Raw genomic sequence first — 17,104 nt, 5'->3', positions numbered from 1 at the left:
ATTTTTTTAAATTTTTATATAAAATATAATAAATAATTTAATTTTTTTAAATCTTAAAATAATAATAATAGTATAAAATAATATTTTATTTAATTCATTTAAAATTATATCATCTAATTTTACTATTTAAACGAGTCTTAAAAGTATAATGGGTTACTAATAATAATAATTATAATAATAATGAATACAAGATTACGAGTTGGGGATCCAAATAAAGAGCATAAAATGGTCACAAAAAGGGACCAATTTATGGGTTAGACATCCCTCTCCCCCTACAATCCAACGGTCAGGACAAAAAAAGTGGAAAATCGCAAATGACCGCTGTTATACAAAGACAGTCACGAGGGAACAGAACAAGTAAGGGCGAGGCGGCGAAGCAGGGGAAGATGCGGAGAGAGAAAGCAAAGGGCGAAGAGGGAGGGTAGGAAGGGACAGGTGCACATGCGAGTGGGAAAAAGCTAGCGTAGATAAGGAGAGCACATGTGGCACGACCAAGCGTGCACTAGTTAGTAATCTTAACATGTATGTTAGAAGATTATTAAATAAAAAAAAACACATGTATGTCAGAAGGAAACCAAACCTCCGACTCTTCAACATCGTCAACCGCACGCGCCACCTCACGAGCGTACATTCTAAAGATGTTAAAAAAATATAAAAAGGAAAAATTAAAAAATAAGGACGGCAGCCTAATATCACTTTTTTTTTAATAAATGATGTTAATATATTTTCTCATTCTGTCCTTCATTTTGATTGATTATATAATTTTTTAAAAATTTTTTTCTTATTAATTAAGTAAATAATTATTAGTATATTGATCTATTTTTTTATTTTTTAAAATTATTTAAAAACATTAAAAAATAAATAAATAAATTAAAAATAAATAAATTTTGCCTAAACTACTCTTATAAATCACTGCTAGAGAGCAGCCTAGCATCTCTCTTTTTCAATGGATTTACATATCTATTATTCAAGTTTTTTTTTAATTTTTAAATTTTATTATTATTATTTTTTTAACATCATTAATTATTAAAAAAATTTAAAAATATATATATAATTTTTTTAATATTTACTTTCTTAATTATTAAATAAAATAAAAAAAAACAAATATAAAAAAAAATAAATAATAAATATCATTATTCTTTTCCAATTCCCACGTATTGTCGATTATACGTTCCTGACACATGGCTCTCTGTACGGAATTGATCTTGGCAATAATGTGCAGCAGATCGGGTCGAGTTTGATCCTCCGGTTGGTACGAACATGATCCGTTGATTTTAAATCTATTTTGTTGGGGGTTTTCAAATTAATTTGGTCCCACCCATACATTATGCAATATGCACACACACCTTAGCACCTAAAATGTAGAAAATGAGTGGTGGGTCACGTACTCGTTGAAATCTATATCCATATGTGCGGCCTCTTCATTATTTATCCGGATTTATTTTTCATCTTCTAGCTTTAGCCACTATTAGTTATGAGGTCGGTCCATAGGTTTATTTCAATTTGGTAATGTTAGAACTGGTAAATATGCATTGATGGACATGAGAGTAATGCTTCAACAAGCAATTACTACTTACATTCACATTCTGTGATATTCAACCCGTGAATTTGTTACCAAGTCTCCTGTTTGTATTTAGAGTTAATCATAACTCATTTCATTTAATTATTATAATATTTTTAAATTATTACATAAAATATAATGAATAATTTAACTTTTTCAAATCTCAAAACAATAATAATATTAAAAAATAATATTTTATTCGACTTTCAACTTTTATTTTAATTCATCTCATCTTAACTCACTATCCAAATTACACCTAAATGATTACTCAGATTCAAGTTAATCAATTGTATTCATGTACAGACACATATATAAATAATACAGGTCTAATGTAAAATCACAATAATACTAAAACATTGATGTAAATTCATAATGATAGTATAAAATTGAGATAAAAGCCGCTAATATCCCATATTGAATTGAGTGTAAGAAAGGAATCTAGCATTACTCGAGAGAGATATTCTTGTTCTTTACAATGATCTCAAGAAACTCCAATTGTAACTTTGAATAATTCTTTTGGAGCATAGAATCATGCAACTTAAACATATATAGAATTGTTATAAATAATAATAATAATATCAAACTCGACTAGAAATATGAAACTTGATCATGTTGTCTATGATGAATGGCTTGCCCCCCATATTGAATCGAATATAGGAAGGTGAAACATGAATTCACACATTGTTCGGGAGGGGATGTTCATATTCTTTATAATAATTTCAACGAGCTCTAATTATGGTATCGAGACATTTTAAAATATGAGCTTATCTATGACTTGGACCTTAAGCAAGTAGTTTGACCCAAACATAAAGAATCATCATCTGGAGTTTTAAGTGAAGCCAATATGAAATTTACTCAATATATAAGTAATAGTAATTTAGGATTGTAGATGATGCAATCCCATATGTATTAAAGTCAGGTGTAGGCCCAACGAATTAAAAATGTGACAGAATTTAGTTAGACACTTTTTTTTTGTAATAAAAAAATTAGGACTCCAAGTTTATTGATTATCTTCACTTTTTTTTTTTTTTTATTTATTGATTATCCTCACTTGTGGTGGAGGAAAATCGCAGTTACAAAACCCGATATCTGGGGGTTATAAATATATATAAAATACCCCAACCCATGCATGAAAACATGGAAACTTCAATAAAAAACAAGTTCATGGACAACTCCAAAAAATTCATTGCAAAGACATAAAAACCTAAACCACCTGAAAAACATAGTTAGTACACACAAACGTTCAAATGAAAATGGCTAGAGACGAATACGTGGAAGACTCAGTTTGTCGAGCCAAATGATACCTTTCAAAAGGAGTGGTAACTCCTGATCACACTCATAACAAATATTACGCCCCTCTTCACCCTGACGCCAGAAGATCTACAGCTTGACTACCCTTACGAAATTGATGTAAAACTAAAACATTAAGCCCCTCAAGAAGAAGGAATGGAAGGTAGCACTAGCAATAATAGTGCCTACCAAAATGAATGAGCATTTAGAGACTCATATCATCAAAAGTAGGTCTTTCTCACCATCCTACGATAGGGACACAATTGATTTGCGTGGCACTCCAAAGTCCAAATTCATTTAATGTCGGAAGTTGAATGCTTTCTGTTTTGGTCGGAAGTTGAATCCACAAGTTTTTATTTATTTAAGAGAAACAGTTGATGTTTAAAACGCATTATAGCATTATACGATCATCTTCTGTTTTACTTGAATAAAGGTGGGTGGCTAACCGTGAGTGCCATGAGTGGAACCTTCCTAACTGTATTGAACGTAAATTAAGGCTATTCTAATGGAAGAGAAAATTTTAATTATTTAAGTTCCCTGCATCTTTCAACTATCTGAGAAAGTTTTAACCATATTAAGAGGATGACTTTTCCCACACAGTTCGATCATTTGAGGACAGAAAGTAGATCAAAAGCTAGTATTGCAATGCCTAGACAGAACACAAAGAGAACTATTTGCTAGAGACAGATCAACCATGATTTTATTCTAAATGATTGGTGTCCTATAGCATACATACCCAGCAGTAAAATATACTGAATATAAGCTCCAAACAATATATATATATATATATATATATATATATAAACATGAAAATCAATAGCTACTCATGCAAAGCTTCTTTGTCATATTTCTTTTTTCCCTTTCTTTCTCTCCTTTGTCATCTGATCTTGACTTCCTTCAACCTTGCATAACGTTTTGTGTTGATTCGGACCTCTTTGCCGAAGCAAGTTCACGCTCTTGACAACGCTGTTCTCTCTGTAAAAGGAGAAAAAATATGAAGATGGATAAGTCCTATATTGACCAAATTCCCATACACATTTAAGTTGGCTCATGGTAGTGCCAGCAAAACAGACGGGTATCCAACTACTTAAAAGCCACAATAATATTCTTACACGCGTTAACGTGATCACCATATTAAATAATATTTGAAGTAAACAGGTAGACAGACTCCTGGTTAGGGCAATTCTAAAACTTTGTAATCTCAAGCTTATCACAACCAACCAAAACCTGGCCTATTGCTAACACCACCGCTTATTTATTAATGGCACATTTTTTCTATCGGTATCAATGACACATATTACAAGCATTGTCGAACGTTTAAGGGAAAAAAGAGTCCAGAAAATACTTTCAACTTCGGGTGTTGGTCAAACAAGAAGTCCATGCGAGATCTTAACAAAATCATCGACGTTTTAGAGTATGACAAAGACCTTGGGTTTGTTATCCTCCCACTAGGCTGGGAGTGCATTTAACTTTTTTTTTTTTAAGTAACATTTGACTCGTAATTAACACCGCGCCCCTTATTCTTAAGAAATATGCTTATGGCTGGCAGATCACAGGACTAAATCAATTTGGATTAATTATTATCAACAGTAATCAAAATTCAGACCTAATTTATCACACCTTATGGGTCTGAAGTTCCTTAATCACATCTGATTAACAAGGCTATTTGAAAGCTATTGCTTCACCTCTTGCTAAAAGAAAACTCATGTTAAGGACAGCTTATGAGCATTCCGCTCTCAAGAGTTCCAAAACCAACTAATGCAATTTCTTTTCGATCGGTCCAAAACCAACGCAATTGCTCTGCCAATGGTGAACTTTATCTTATACATTGACTTCTACAATGTGTTTGGTTCTCATAAATTTGTTGGCCAGCCCATTTTATTTATCGGTCCAACCTCAACACATTCTTAGACGTTTGCAAATGCCTTAACAAGCTTTCTTCTAGTATACATGACATAATTATTAACATATCATGCCCTTCACAAACCAATCAGCATGGGCGTCATATTTTTGCACAACCAGTCAACTACAATTTGTTTTTATGACGTGAAATCTCACCAAGGTAGGAGTTCCCCTGGATTACCCTCTCTTTAATCACTACGCTGCACCTTGACAGGTAACCAGTCTCATACAAATAGTGAGGTTTCACAAACTTTTGCACCAACACCTCAAACATGTGCCAACCCCCCCCCCCCCCCCTCCCCAAAAAAAAACAATAAGTCCCTCTAGGATTGCATTCTATAATTCTCAAAGAAGTTGTTGTTTAGCCACCATAAGTTTAAACAACAATACACCAAACCAGAGTAGGCAGTTGAACCGGGAAAAAATGTCCGGGTTGGTCTAATGCATCCAACTGGTCAGAAAATCAGACATACATCCAAACAGCCTTGTCATGATAATTAAATAAATAAATATTGTCATAGACAATCGTCAAAAATCCCTAAAAGTTGAGTGCTGGCACACATTTTATCTGCATGCATGTATTCTTAAAGTCTTTGTCCATGTTAAAAGAAGTTATCCATTTCATAATTTTATAAATGTAGGGGAAGCCAGAGACATGGCATGATGAATGAACAACATTGTGCCAATATGGACGATGAAAGTAATATCACTCAACTAAAAATCATTCCATCTCTGTTAAGAGAAGAAAAGAAGTGTGGTTTAAAATATAACAACACGAATAGATAACGATAATAAAGACATACCCTTCTTTCCCAATAAGGATGGAAGCACACGAAATCATAGACAGGAGTAATGGTTGACACTAGAACAACATTGAGTCCAGTAAACAACAAAAGGGCTGCCATAGGCCGAGTTCTATGCGGCATCTTTTTTAACTATCTAGCCCTGCAATCACAAGTTCAAGGTTGAGAAAACGTCGCCATATGTATACAAATGAAAAGCAAAAAGGAAAGCACAATGGCAACAGCCCACAGTCAAACAGAAGAAAAATGAAACTTCACAAGCTTCAGCGGTTCTGACATGATCATTTCATCTCAAATAATAGGTTTCCTGCAACTAAGATACCTCAACTACAGGCGAAAAAAGAAGAAGCATTTCATCCCTCAGAAAGATCAATGAGCACTATCCAACAGTAACCCAGATCAGTTGAGATAAGCATCAAGATTCCCACACCCATTTTATCAAACAACTGGTATGCTTGCCATGAATTTCAAGCACTAATGAATTTAACCGAGTCACAGTGCTGTAAAGGCTCAAAATTTAATTCAAACTCTAAAATAAAGACTGAGGAAGTTATCCTCTAGACCCTGGACTCTAGCTTCTAAAACGAACAGAAAGATGGGGAGAATAAAAATCAGAACCATACCCAACAAAATGTAGCAGTTGGGGAGAGCGGGTAGCCAAATGAGGAAAAGCCAAGTCGATGAAAAATATTTTTAGGTGTGTTTGGTTGTTAAACCCAACTCAACTTATCTCAAACCAATCATTGATAGGACCCACTACTTTTTCAACTTCCCATAAAAAAGTTAAAAACTCATCTCAACCTACTTTATACATTTCAACCTAAAAAAGTTAAACTCATCTCAATGAGACCCATAAAATACTACTATTCACAACTCAACTCAACTCATTTCAACATCCAAACGCAGTCTGGCGAAAATGTTATTCTAAGCCCTAATTTTAACACAGTCGACACCTGTCATTCTGGAAGATATTAAAATGACCAAAAGACCAAGGAAGATAAATGAAAGACAGTAAGGCACCAAGCTCTGCTTCCTTTCCTGTGACCTTCTTTTATTTCTCTTCTCGCAGGCGTTTCACTGTACATGCTTGTACCATGACATCGTCAACCCTTGTTTTCTATTTTCTTGTACCATCGAGGAAAACTTACTTTTTAAATTCGATATTTCATTTACCCAGAAGCAACTCCTGTTTTGATAAAGAAGCGCCTTATATTATAATATTATTAAAGGCGCCTTAGCCTATTTATAGTAAGGGGCCTTTTCTTGCTCGTTAGCACTTTAGAAAGATTGCAGGGCGCTAGCTTACTAATAATATAGGGCTTTTTCAGCTTGATCGAAATCAATTTCTATGATGGAATAGCAGAAGTGCTACTTAGTAGTAGAAACTCGGGGAGAGAGACAGAGAGGGGATCAAGAGAACTGATAGCAAAGGAATGTGTAATTGTTATTGAGTACTCGAAGGAACTAATTAATAATGAGTTCAAAATTTTCTGCGTATTAGGGGAAGAAAACAAGGGATTTGCTCAGCCCAAAAGATATATTTCAATAGCCGCTGTGCTCACGCCACCATAAAGAAAAAAAAAGGGAACTTAATAAAGAAAGGAAAAAATGAAGAACATTATTGCCGTGAAACGCAGAGCAAAGTGAAAGAAAGAAAGGGAAAACAAAAGGAAAAATAAAAAGGAAACCAAATTAAAAAATTATAGAAAACAGATTCATAATAAGCAATTAGCTGAAAGTGGAACCATATTATGAGCAAGTGAATTTGGTTTCCGGGAACGAATCAAAAGGAGATCGCACCCTTCGGTACGCTAGAAAACATTACATTGGAGTTTATTATTAAAAGGAACGAATCAAAAGGAGATCTGGAAGTATACCCAATGTCTTCTTCGGCGGCAAAACTGTGGAAGCTGGACGTCAGTGAACGTGGGAAAATGGGTTTCACGGTGAATGGGAACTGTGAAAGAACCCGAAAGCAGTTTTCTGCGGCTATGTTCGGCTATTAAAATGATCTTAATCCATCTAAACTAATGAGTTCTGCTACGGAGCACACTGAATTTTAACACACTGGCCAGCGTGTACATTGACATGTCTTTAGTGAAATAAAAAAAAACCCAAACCAAAAAGCCAAAAACGCACGAAAATTTTCCTTCCGTTTCAGAAGAGTGAAAAAGCCCTAAGAGCAGCCAACGAAACTGTAAATTGAAGCTGTGCATTTTGTTCCCCACCGACGTGAAGCAAAGTTGGCATTTCGTGTGCCCACCGACTATCACAAATGGGCAAATAGATTCCCAATAGTTCACAAATGTCTATCACTACAACAGAACAGCAGTGAATTCACAAATCGATTTCACATAAAATGATCTCAGTTCAATCTAAATACAAGAGTTCACAAATGGAAATCAAGTGGTTCAAATACTACTCAACAGGTATGAAAATAAAATTCAAAAGGGAGCTTTGTACCCAGATTACTCCAGAATGAAGAAGTCGCCGTCGAGTGATAGGTTGCTGCGGTTTGCGGAAATCGCCGTCGTGTGACCTAGCCTTGGAGTAATGAGTTTTTTGGTTTGAAGAACGAAAGGCGTCGAATGAGGAAGTCGCCGTCGTCCAAACCTCGCCGTCGAACGGAGGGTGAGAGCAGAGTTCTGTTTTGAGAAATGAAGAAGTTTGTAGAGGAAGGCTGGGTCACGGGGGTGAGAAGATGCAACGTTACAATTTATGGCATTTCGGTCATTCCACATGGCCAGTGGGTTAAAAGTAAAATTCATTTTTTTCTTTTTTTTTTACACATTTTTTAACTCATTTAAAGATTTTTTAAAAATAAAAAAATATATTAATACACTAGTAGCCACTTTCTAAATTAAAAAAAAAAATTAAATTCATGAGCAGTTAGAATTTAGTGAAACCAACTTATAAACCGATTATAATTTAGTCTAATTACTTATATTCGTGTTCTATATGATACACCACCAGCCATATGTATGGAGTTCCAACTTTGAAAACGCATCAGATGCTTAGAGGACGACACACCACTTTATAATAGATAGCTAAGAGCGTCTCCAAACATACCCCGGAGTTCCAAGTGTATGTTTTTGTTCATTATTCTTCATTTTTGTACGCATATTCGGAAAGCATTATAATGTGACAGATTTGCCACAAACCTGCCATGTATTTTAGCACAAGATTATTTTAAGCATTATTTCATCCTTGTACTCTTTAACTGCCGTCGTTTTGATATTTTCCGGTATAGATCGGATAGACGGGATAAAAATAAAATAGATATCAATGTTCACGTGGAAGAAAAGATTCCCAAACAACCAAAACAGAACTCCTGCACCGATAATATATAAATAAATTCTGGTATACAAATTGAGAGCTGTAACCTAGATTTTACATTACAACTAATGTGCTATTTTTCTCATCGATTCTATTTAACATCTAACATAATAAGATTATCACCATAGTTTTGAGCATAATGAGTAAGAACAAAATACCTAGAAGAACATATGTGACACTAGAACTACAGATGGAGACAATATCAACAACAAACAAACGTGACCCCCCACCCCACCTACACTAGAACTACAGATGGAGGCTTATATCACAAATGTGAGCTTACGGCACCACAACCAGGTCCCGAAAGGAATTTGAAATTTAATAACAGCTGTAGTTGACTTATGGTGTGAATCATATGCCTGACCCTTCACAAACTTGAAGCTTAATTCGAATGGATGGGGGGCTGCCTTCGGGATAACAACTTCATTGAGGATTTCTGTGCTTCTCATTCTCGTGGCCGGGCAAGCCAGAGAGAACTGAGTGCTCGTAGACGAGAGAAGTAGTCATTTTTTGCAAGAAGAGCGCGGGCTGATTGCCTGGTCGTCAATATCCGGTGCATTTGTTGGAGTGTTTGTTGACGCAGATTATCAGCCTGGTAATTGCCAGAGGACCGCACAAAGAGAACGAGATTATTTGTTGATGCAAATATCATTTCTCCTTGAAAAAAGTACTTGCCTATAAATCACTTTCATTCTAAACCTACCGTCCAATCATTAATACCAGAGGGACAGAAACCAAAAGAGAAAATTACCTGCCGAAGGAACCCTTCAAGAGTTCCAAGCTTTCCCATTGCCATGGCCATTTGACCCATATAGTTCGCCACATTCCCAGATGATCCTGATGGGTTAGGTGACCCATTGGCCAATGTCTCGGCCAGGGATTGCTGCAATGCCTCCATGCCCTGTGAGAGAGCATCTTCAGCCTGCTGGGATGATTGCTGCAAGTTGTAGATGCCCACCAATTGTTGCTCAGTTAACGGCTCCAACTGATTCACAAGAAGCTGCACTATTCACAGTACAGTTAAAACCATATGAAATGATTCAAAAAAGGAATACATCGAAAATTCTGACAAGAAGGTGTACTATTTGTGATCTCCGGCTACCTCACATTCTTATCTACAGCAGATGAGAGAAAAGAGAGCATGAAAAATAAACTGACCTTGAGTAGTTCAGATGATCGGAAGCCACCAATCCACATAAAACATCGTTCCGCTGTTGTCTGCCACATTCCTGACAAGATGTGGAAAACATCCACTTTTGCCGCAATGCCTTTCAGCCTAAAAATATCATCAAAGTGTGCCGTAACATTGTCAACAATGGTGCGAAGCTCAGCATCAGCAGCATGTGAATTGACTGCAGCCCTCAGCTCATTTATCTGCTTGTTGTGCTCTTCTAGCCACCGTGCATACTCTATGTCAAATGCCAAGGCACCTATATACCAATGCAATCAACATGGAAAACCTTTAACCATTGAAGATCTGTTATAAGGAAAAGGAAAGTTTGCACCCCTAGCACCAAGAAAACAAGAAAACATACGGGAATGAATGATGCGCAAAGATACATGCAATCTAGCTTGTTACTAATGGCATCTAAATTCAAGGATCATACTAAGAAATCTCACAACGAGGATCACACAAGAATACAACCATTTAAGCTGCAACCCAGGAATCATAACATGCACAAACCCAACTTTTCTTTCTTTTTTTTTTTAGGGAAAAGAAAACTCAAAAGGCAAAACCTATATATATAAGATGTATACTGTAATACCCCAGATTGAGTATACGAAGGGGGTGGATTACCACATCACAGGGGAGGGAAAAGTTAATTGATCTTTATGACTATTCCAATAGGCTCCAATTGTAACACTAAATTGTTATTTTGAAGCATAGGCCCAGATGTGGCTTGGGCTTTATTTACAAATGGTTCAGAACTAGATGGTGAATGGGACCCAAATTGTTTGGGGTTAAAAAGTTTTACTTTTTATAAGGATACCAAGGAGCTCAAATTGTAATATTGACTATCACTTTTGGAGTATAGTCCAAATGTGGCTTGAGCTTTCCTTCGATTGTGAGATGGTATCAAAACCAATTCCAACTAAAAAAGTGGGACTTGATCCCCATAATGAAATGGTCGAACGTCAGGAATTCAAAGGAGAGACTATAGTAACCCCAGATTGAGCATAGGAAAGTGGTAAATGAAATCCCAATTCTCAAGAACAAGAAGTTAACGAGTCATTTTAGAGTAGGCTCATATGTGGCTTGGACTCTCTCTCTCTCTCTTCTTGAGGCCGCTAAACTGAAAATTCCCAACTAGAAAAAGAAAACTACTTCACAAAAACCACCACTAAATTACTCATTAAGGTCATGAATGTAGGACAGACTGAAATCAACGTAGATGCTTGGAGAATAATGGCATATAATATGGTTTGGCCAATGATAGAATAAGGTTGCCGGCTTTGCACCTTTGGAGGAACCCAATAAGGCAAAACCAATGAACATTAGAATAAAACGTATTTCAAGTGGGCAAGCCAACAACCTGTTTGAGAAACTCTTTTAGAAATCAAGCAGCAATTAGGCTTGAGTTCATCTCATGTAGTCTGCCAAAGCAAATTGAATGAGCTATAAATGAAATAAGCATGGATAGCTTGGCATACTCTTTTAACAAGCAACAAAAATTTCATTAAAAAGCTCAAAATGTGTACTCCGCATACACATTGTATACAAGAGAGTTAAGATAAGCAACCACTTGAGGTGCCCAAGTAAAATTGGACCTCAATAAATATTTTAACGACAATACAAAATATTAAGGAAGCTGATTCTAAAGCGATCAGAAAAAGATTCTCCAGGCACACAAACCATATATATCAAAAGGAGGAAATAAGGTAAATACCATTTCCACTCATCGAATGAGATTGGTCTCCAGAGCTTGAAATAAATATGCCCTACACGAGTAAAAATCAATGAAACCATAAGAAAGACAACATCCAAAATCTTCATATTGAAAAGGAAAAAGATAAAAGTAGAGAATAGATTATGCATAGAGTAGAATGACCATATTCAAACCTGCTGGCGGGCTCGCTGCAGCTCTTGCTCTAGTTGAGTTAGCTTTAGCCGGCTACTCTCAAGCTGTTGTACATATGCCTATAAAAAGGAGGTGGTGGCAAACATTATAAACGGTATACCATAAGCAGTGTAAGCTGCATTCCAGCATATGTAGATTTGTTAAAAAAACACAGTAGCATGAAAATGAAACAATATTCAAGAAAAAAATAACATGAGGGCCTACTTTTTTCCTTAATCGGCTCTTTCTGGCAGCTTCACGATTTTGAGCAAGCCGGCGTAATGTCTGCAAGATTTTCTTTTCAAACACAATAGTAAATATACAACAATGTCGAACTGACATTATCTGAATAAAAATTATTCAAATCATGTTACCTTCTGATCCCCTGATTTCTCTTTCGATTTGTCACTGGAATCAGAAACTACAACAGCAGTCAATTGACCCCTTTCATGCTGCACAAGGAAAACACAAAGCTTAAATCCACTGCTAAAGAGCATCCAAGCTTTCCAATGAGAAAGATGTTCCTATGGATTTGGGGTTCTGTTCATCAAGCGGCGCCAAACGCAATGATAATTACCAATACAGATTTATCATATGATGTCACTGACAGTACATATTACTGTTAGCATCTAATTAAAACATAGTAGCAGTCCTAATAAGTAATTATTAGATCTGATCTCAAAACAGAAGAAAAAGATTAAGAGACGTCACCCCATGATTCTTGTCATCGGTGTCATCTGTTGAGGTATCAGTCCTTGGGCTTGCTTCTGCCATAGTGGACTCCCCCCAGTTTTCACGATGGCCACCAAATGTAGAAACCAGATTTGCTTGTGGTTCTGTCTGTAGTTGTAATGTCTAAGACCACAAAATAGGAGCAAATAGATTTATATCTGAGAATACAAAGTGACTAAATTCCACAAAACAGGAGAGAGAGCACGATAGCTGAGTTTAGTACTAATTTTATTTAACTTGAAGGAAGCAACCGTAAACAAACATAAAGATTACCTTATTTAAAGTGGCAAACTGATTATCTGTACCCAGTGCCTGGCCATTCGACTTCATCTGGTAATATACAGGAACTAGAAGACATAATATTATCAAAAGGACAAAATGAGTTAAGATGCATGAGACATACAAGAACAGAAATATGCATCCTAAAAATTGCGTAAACCATATTATTACATATTTCGCAAGTTCTTTAAAATCTATGACACTTCATATTACATGCATTACCAAAATAGAATTTTGTCAACTCTGAAACAATACCAATATAATACTGGCAATGGCAATTCCTATAACCTGAATTATTACATGAATTTGAAGATTATTCTTCAGGAGGAATTTTAGAAAAGGTAACAAAAATTTACCCAACAGACAAAATATCAGCAATCAAGGGTATTTTTGAGCCTACAGAAGAATAATTGCAGAACACATGGACCACAATAACCATACTACAACACCTGGATGTGAGGCCATAAGAATTAGCTAACATGGATATTGGACTATCACAGATTCATGTGGAACGTTACCAGGCAACTCATATCTGCATGCTTATTTACATACAATATGGATAATGAATCTAGATCTAAGATATTGGTATTGGAAACGATACTTCTACTCAATACTTCAGATAAAGACTCAGATTGTTGGAACATACTTAGGTCAGCAGCATCCTCTATGCGAAATCCAAGGGACTGCTCAAATGTTCCCAAGTCTGAAATTCGAGAAGATCGAATGGTGTTTCCTTCTGTGCCACTAAAAGCCACAAGATTCAGTACTATCACCAAAAAAACTAAGAAATAAATTAAAATCCCAGAACACCGAGGAATCAATATACCCCAGCCAGGTCTAAAAGCTAAAATTATGCTAACAATACAGATATCCATCCATAGAAATATGCATTGATAATGTAAAACCTCTACATTCTTAATAATAACTGAACAATAGAGATAAATTTTTTAGACTTACACAATCAACATAATTTTGATGTTCAGTATTAAATCATTATTTGTGACTGAGTTCATCCATTGAATGGAAAATATACACATCAAAAGAACTTTAATAGAAAAGATATATATGCATTCTGGTATCAGTCCTGAAAAATCAATGAACCTTCACAGCAAAAGAAATTTAACAGTAGAATTCAAATCAAAGGTGAACTTCTAACTGGGAGGAATAGAAGGAAATTTACAGAGAATTTGAATTGGGTATTGCAGGAACCAAACTCAGCATCCCTGTCATAACGTTATTACCATCTTCTGCACCAATCTCCACTGTTCTACTGCCCATGAAATCACCATCACAATCATCACATCTGCCACGTTATGCCCCAAAACAAAACCCAAAATCTTAAATCCACTCAAACAGAAATAACTAGAAACCCAAATCACAGTATGCATATAGCTTTTCTAGCTAAGCTAAACTATTACTTCATCAACCTCCTATTCCGTACAATCAGATAAAAGATCCTCTAAACCTTAACAAAACCCTTTTTTTTTTTTTTATTGGCACTGGGTGTCAAAGAACAGCATCCTAAACCTATACAAAATCCTTTTTTTTTTATTGGCACCGGGTGTCAAGAACAGCATCCTAAACCTTTACAAAACCCTACCAGTACCAAATTCACCAAAACCACCAACTTTTCTTTTAATCTCTAAAACCACCACAAACTGCATAGATAATCCCAAACTTGAAGCAGAAAACACTGTTTACCAACGCATATAACAGAAGACGGTGCTAAAAACACTGATTTTTACTGTCTAAGCAATACTCAGAAGCTGAAGATGGGAGAGAAGCTAAGGAAGAAAACTGAAACACCTGCGCAGTGAGCTATCTTGCAGATATATACCACTACGTTGGTTTGACTTTTTGATCGGCATACAGTATTTTGTACTACAAACTGTCTTCCTAGGTATAACTAGTGCGAGGCACATGCTTGATTACTCTTATACGGAACCACAGAGGTTGAATATTAATATATTTCGATACAAAAACTTGCTTGTACTGCTAGTTTTGTAAACTCAAAAAAACGCCTGCTTTTGCAATACTTTCTCATAGAATTCTTGCAATCAATGTTCAGGAGGCCTAAAAATCATTTGATAGTTTTACTTGCAAGTAAACTAAATCAAAGGCATATCCATACAAGCTAATTGCATCCATCTTCGTTAGCTCCAACCTTCCCCCCCCCCCCCGGGGGTCGATCCACTAATACGTGTTCCTGCAAAAAAACCAAGCCCAATATAAATTATGAGTAAAGACATATGACTAATAAGGAGCAAACAGGTATCACAAGAGAAGCGAAAATAAAATAAATAGTTTACATCCAGGTTGGGGACGTGAAACATCCCTGAGCATCAAGAAAAACACAATAGCGGCATCTATAGACATTAAGTTAAATGATTCAAAAAAGAATTGGCCCGCATAAATGCAATAGAGATTGAAGAATTTACTCATTAATTAAAACGGGCAGTCCAGCATCGCGAAAATCATAAAGAAATACGTGAGCCGTTGTGGCAGGAGCTGATCAAGAGGTGATGCTAGGTGAAGGAGAAAAGGAAAAAAAAATCATTGAAGGAAAAGGAAGCTTACCGAAGGACTTTTGTGCGACGGCAATTGCAGGCGACGAAACAGGGCGACGCAACCGACTGAGAGAGAGTGAGTGAGAGGAGAGTAGCTGAAGACTTCAGTAACTTTCTGTCGGGAGCGAGAAACCAAGTAGGACGGCTTTGCTTGTTTTGGCAAAAAATGACAAGGCCCTCGTTTCCAAGACCTGAGCTCGACGAGTAGGATAACCCTAAGACAAGAAAGTTATGTATGAAAATAAGCCCCGAGAAACCCCAAAGACACGAAAGCTCTGAGATGAAAAGAACGAAGCAGGCGTCTGAACGAAAATTAAAAAGAGAGGAGAGGGCTGAGAAGAAAGCAGACGTCTGGGAAGAGGAAAATGTCGCAGGGCTCGAAGGTACTGATGGCAGGTAGATTGAAGTTCCATAATTAACCCGGTAAAACCCAAACCATAGGCCATGAATAAGGGTATTTACGTAATTTCAACCTCCCATACCCGTCAGATAGAATCAAGTCACCAGTAAACTGTCAGCCATGAAATCGCAGGTCCGGCGTTCGAAGCAAATAGATTTCTTTCAAAGGCACAGAGAGGTTAGACGAAGCGTGACGTCCAGACCATTCCAAGCTCCTCCATACGTCTTTTTCCTCTGCCTCCCTCTTTCTCATTTTTCAAAGCCACCCGTATTTTTTTATGTACTTTTCTTTTCTCACCGCTGTCAAGAAGGGATCTTTCTCCGCTGCCCGTACTTCTACAGGTGAAAGATCTCTATGCTCGGATCACGGAAACTACTAGATTTTGTTCTTCTTAACGAAGATGAGGAAGAAGATCAAGAGTTAATACCTGTTATTTGAACCTGATCAAAGCAAAGCAGTATTTTATATCCGTTCAGAGTCTTTCAAGTTTCAAGACATCCACATAGAGATGAATTTGAACACCCTTAAGATACTGAATTGATAGACGAGAATAATGATATGAATCTCTTTCTATTTTGGATTGAAATGTTGCGGACTTCACTTTCTAAGCCTCAAAGAACAGCGGAATAACGTGCCAATTTTTGGAATAGTAAACTTAACTGGGTCGGTAAGGACTCGAAGAAATATCAAGGGAACAGGAACTAGTGAAAATATTACGCAACCCTCTTTGTCAAATGAAAGTAACTGCACATGGACAAATTTTAACACCATCTTCACACTACACTACAAATCATACATAAGAAGTGTTTTATATTTGACTCATATTTAAAATGAAAATATCTGAAAATACAATTATTTTTAAAACAACTTGCATGCGTTGATTTTGCACAAATATTTTTCTTTGGAATTTTTTTATTCACAAGCCAATACAAAGGACACAACTCTCATGCATGTTACTAATATGGTATGATTTAACTTACTAGAAAGATTTAAAATCTAATATTCTAAGTTTATGTTTGGCTTTACATATGATCTCAATTTATCTCATTTCATCTCAATATTCAAATATCATTTAAATAAAAATATTTTTTATTTTCAAATTTTAAAATAAAAATAATATTATAAATTTATATCTTAATAATATTTTAATTTAATTTTTTTTCTAATTTCTTAAA

At 35.9% G+C, this 17,104-nt stretch overlaps 2 protein-coding genes across 10 annotated transcripts; both read right to left on the bottom strand.

The window, feature by feature from the left end:
• Positions 1-3,522: 3,522 nt before the first annotated feature.
• Positions 3,523-8,259, bottom strand: LOC109013348. Its single transcript, XM_018995398.2, has 3 exons — positions 8,020-8,259; positions 5,557-5,698; positions 3,523-3,826 (listed from the first exon to the last, which is right to left on the bottom strand). Exons 2-3 carry the CDS (start codon positions 5,677-5,679, stop codon positions 3,749-3,751), a joined length of 201 nt encoding a protein of 66 aa, XP_018850943.1. The 5' UTR covers positions 5,680-5,698; positions 8,020-8,259; the 3' UTR covers positions 3,523-3,748.
• Positions 8,260-8,862: 603 nt separating this feature from the next.
• On the bottom strand, positions 8,863-16,581 carry LOC109013347 (transcription factor TGA2.3-like). 9 transcript variants are annotated; one of them, XM_035688597.1, is made up of 14 exons: positions 16,357-16,579; positions 15,540-15,744; positions 15,094-15,168; positions 14,143-14,265; positions 13,609-13,706; positions 12,957-13,030; positions 12,663-12,806; positions 12,326-12,403; positions 12,177-12,248; positions 11,954-12,031; positions 11,781-11,832; positions 10,051-10,322; positions 9,644-9,892; positions 8,863-9,484 (listed from the first exon to the last, which is right to left on the bottom strand). In XM_035688597.1, the coding sequence occupies exons 3-14, from the start codon at positions 15,108-15,110 to the stop codon at positions 9,338-9,340; spliced, it is 1,404 nt and encodes a 467-aa protein (XP_035544490.1). In that variant the 5' UTR covers positions 15,111-15,168; positions 15,540-15,744; positions 16,357-16,579; the 3' UTR covers positions 8,863-9,337. The 9 variants fall into 9 exon arrangements, with proteins under 9 accessions (XP_035544490.1, XP_035544491.1, XP_035544492.1 ...); XM_035688598.1 differs by lacking the exon at positions 16,357-16,579 and adding an exon at positions 16,012-16,205; XM_035688599.1 differs by lacking the exon at positions 16,357-16,579 and adding an exon at positions 15,879-16,003.
• Between the last annotated feature and the right edge of the window lie 523 nt (positions 16,582-17,104).

The sequence above is a fragment of the Juglans regia genome, chromosome 3 (assembly GCF_001411555.2).
Source record: "Juglans regia cultivar Chandler chromosome 3, Walnut 2.0, whole genome shotgun sequence".
Classification (NCBI taxonomy): Eukaryota; Viridiplantae; Streptophyta; class Magnoliopsida; order Fagales; family Juglandaceae; genus Juglans; species Juglans regia.
This window is presented reverse-complemented; position numbering and strand designations above follow the sequence as displayed.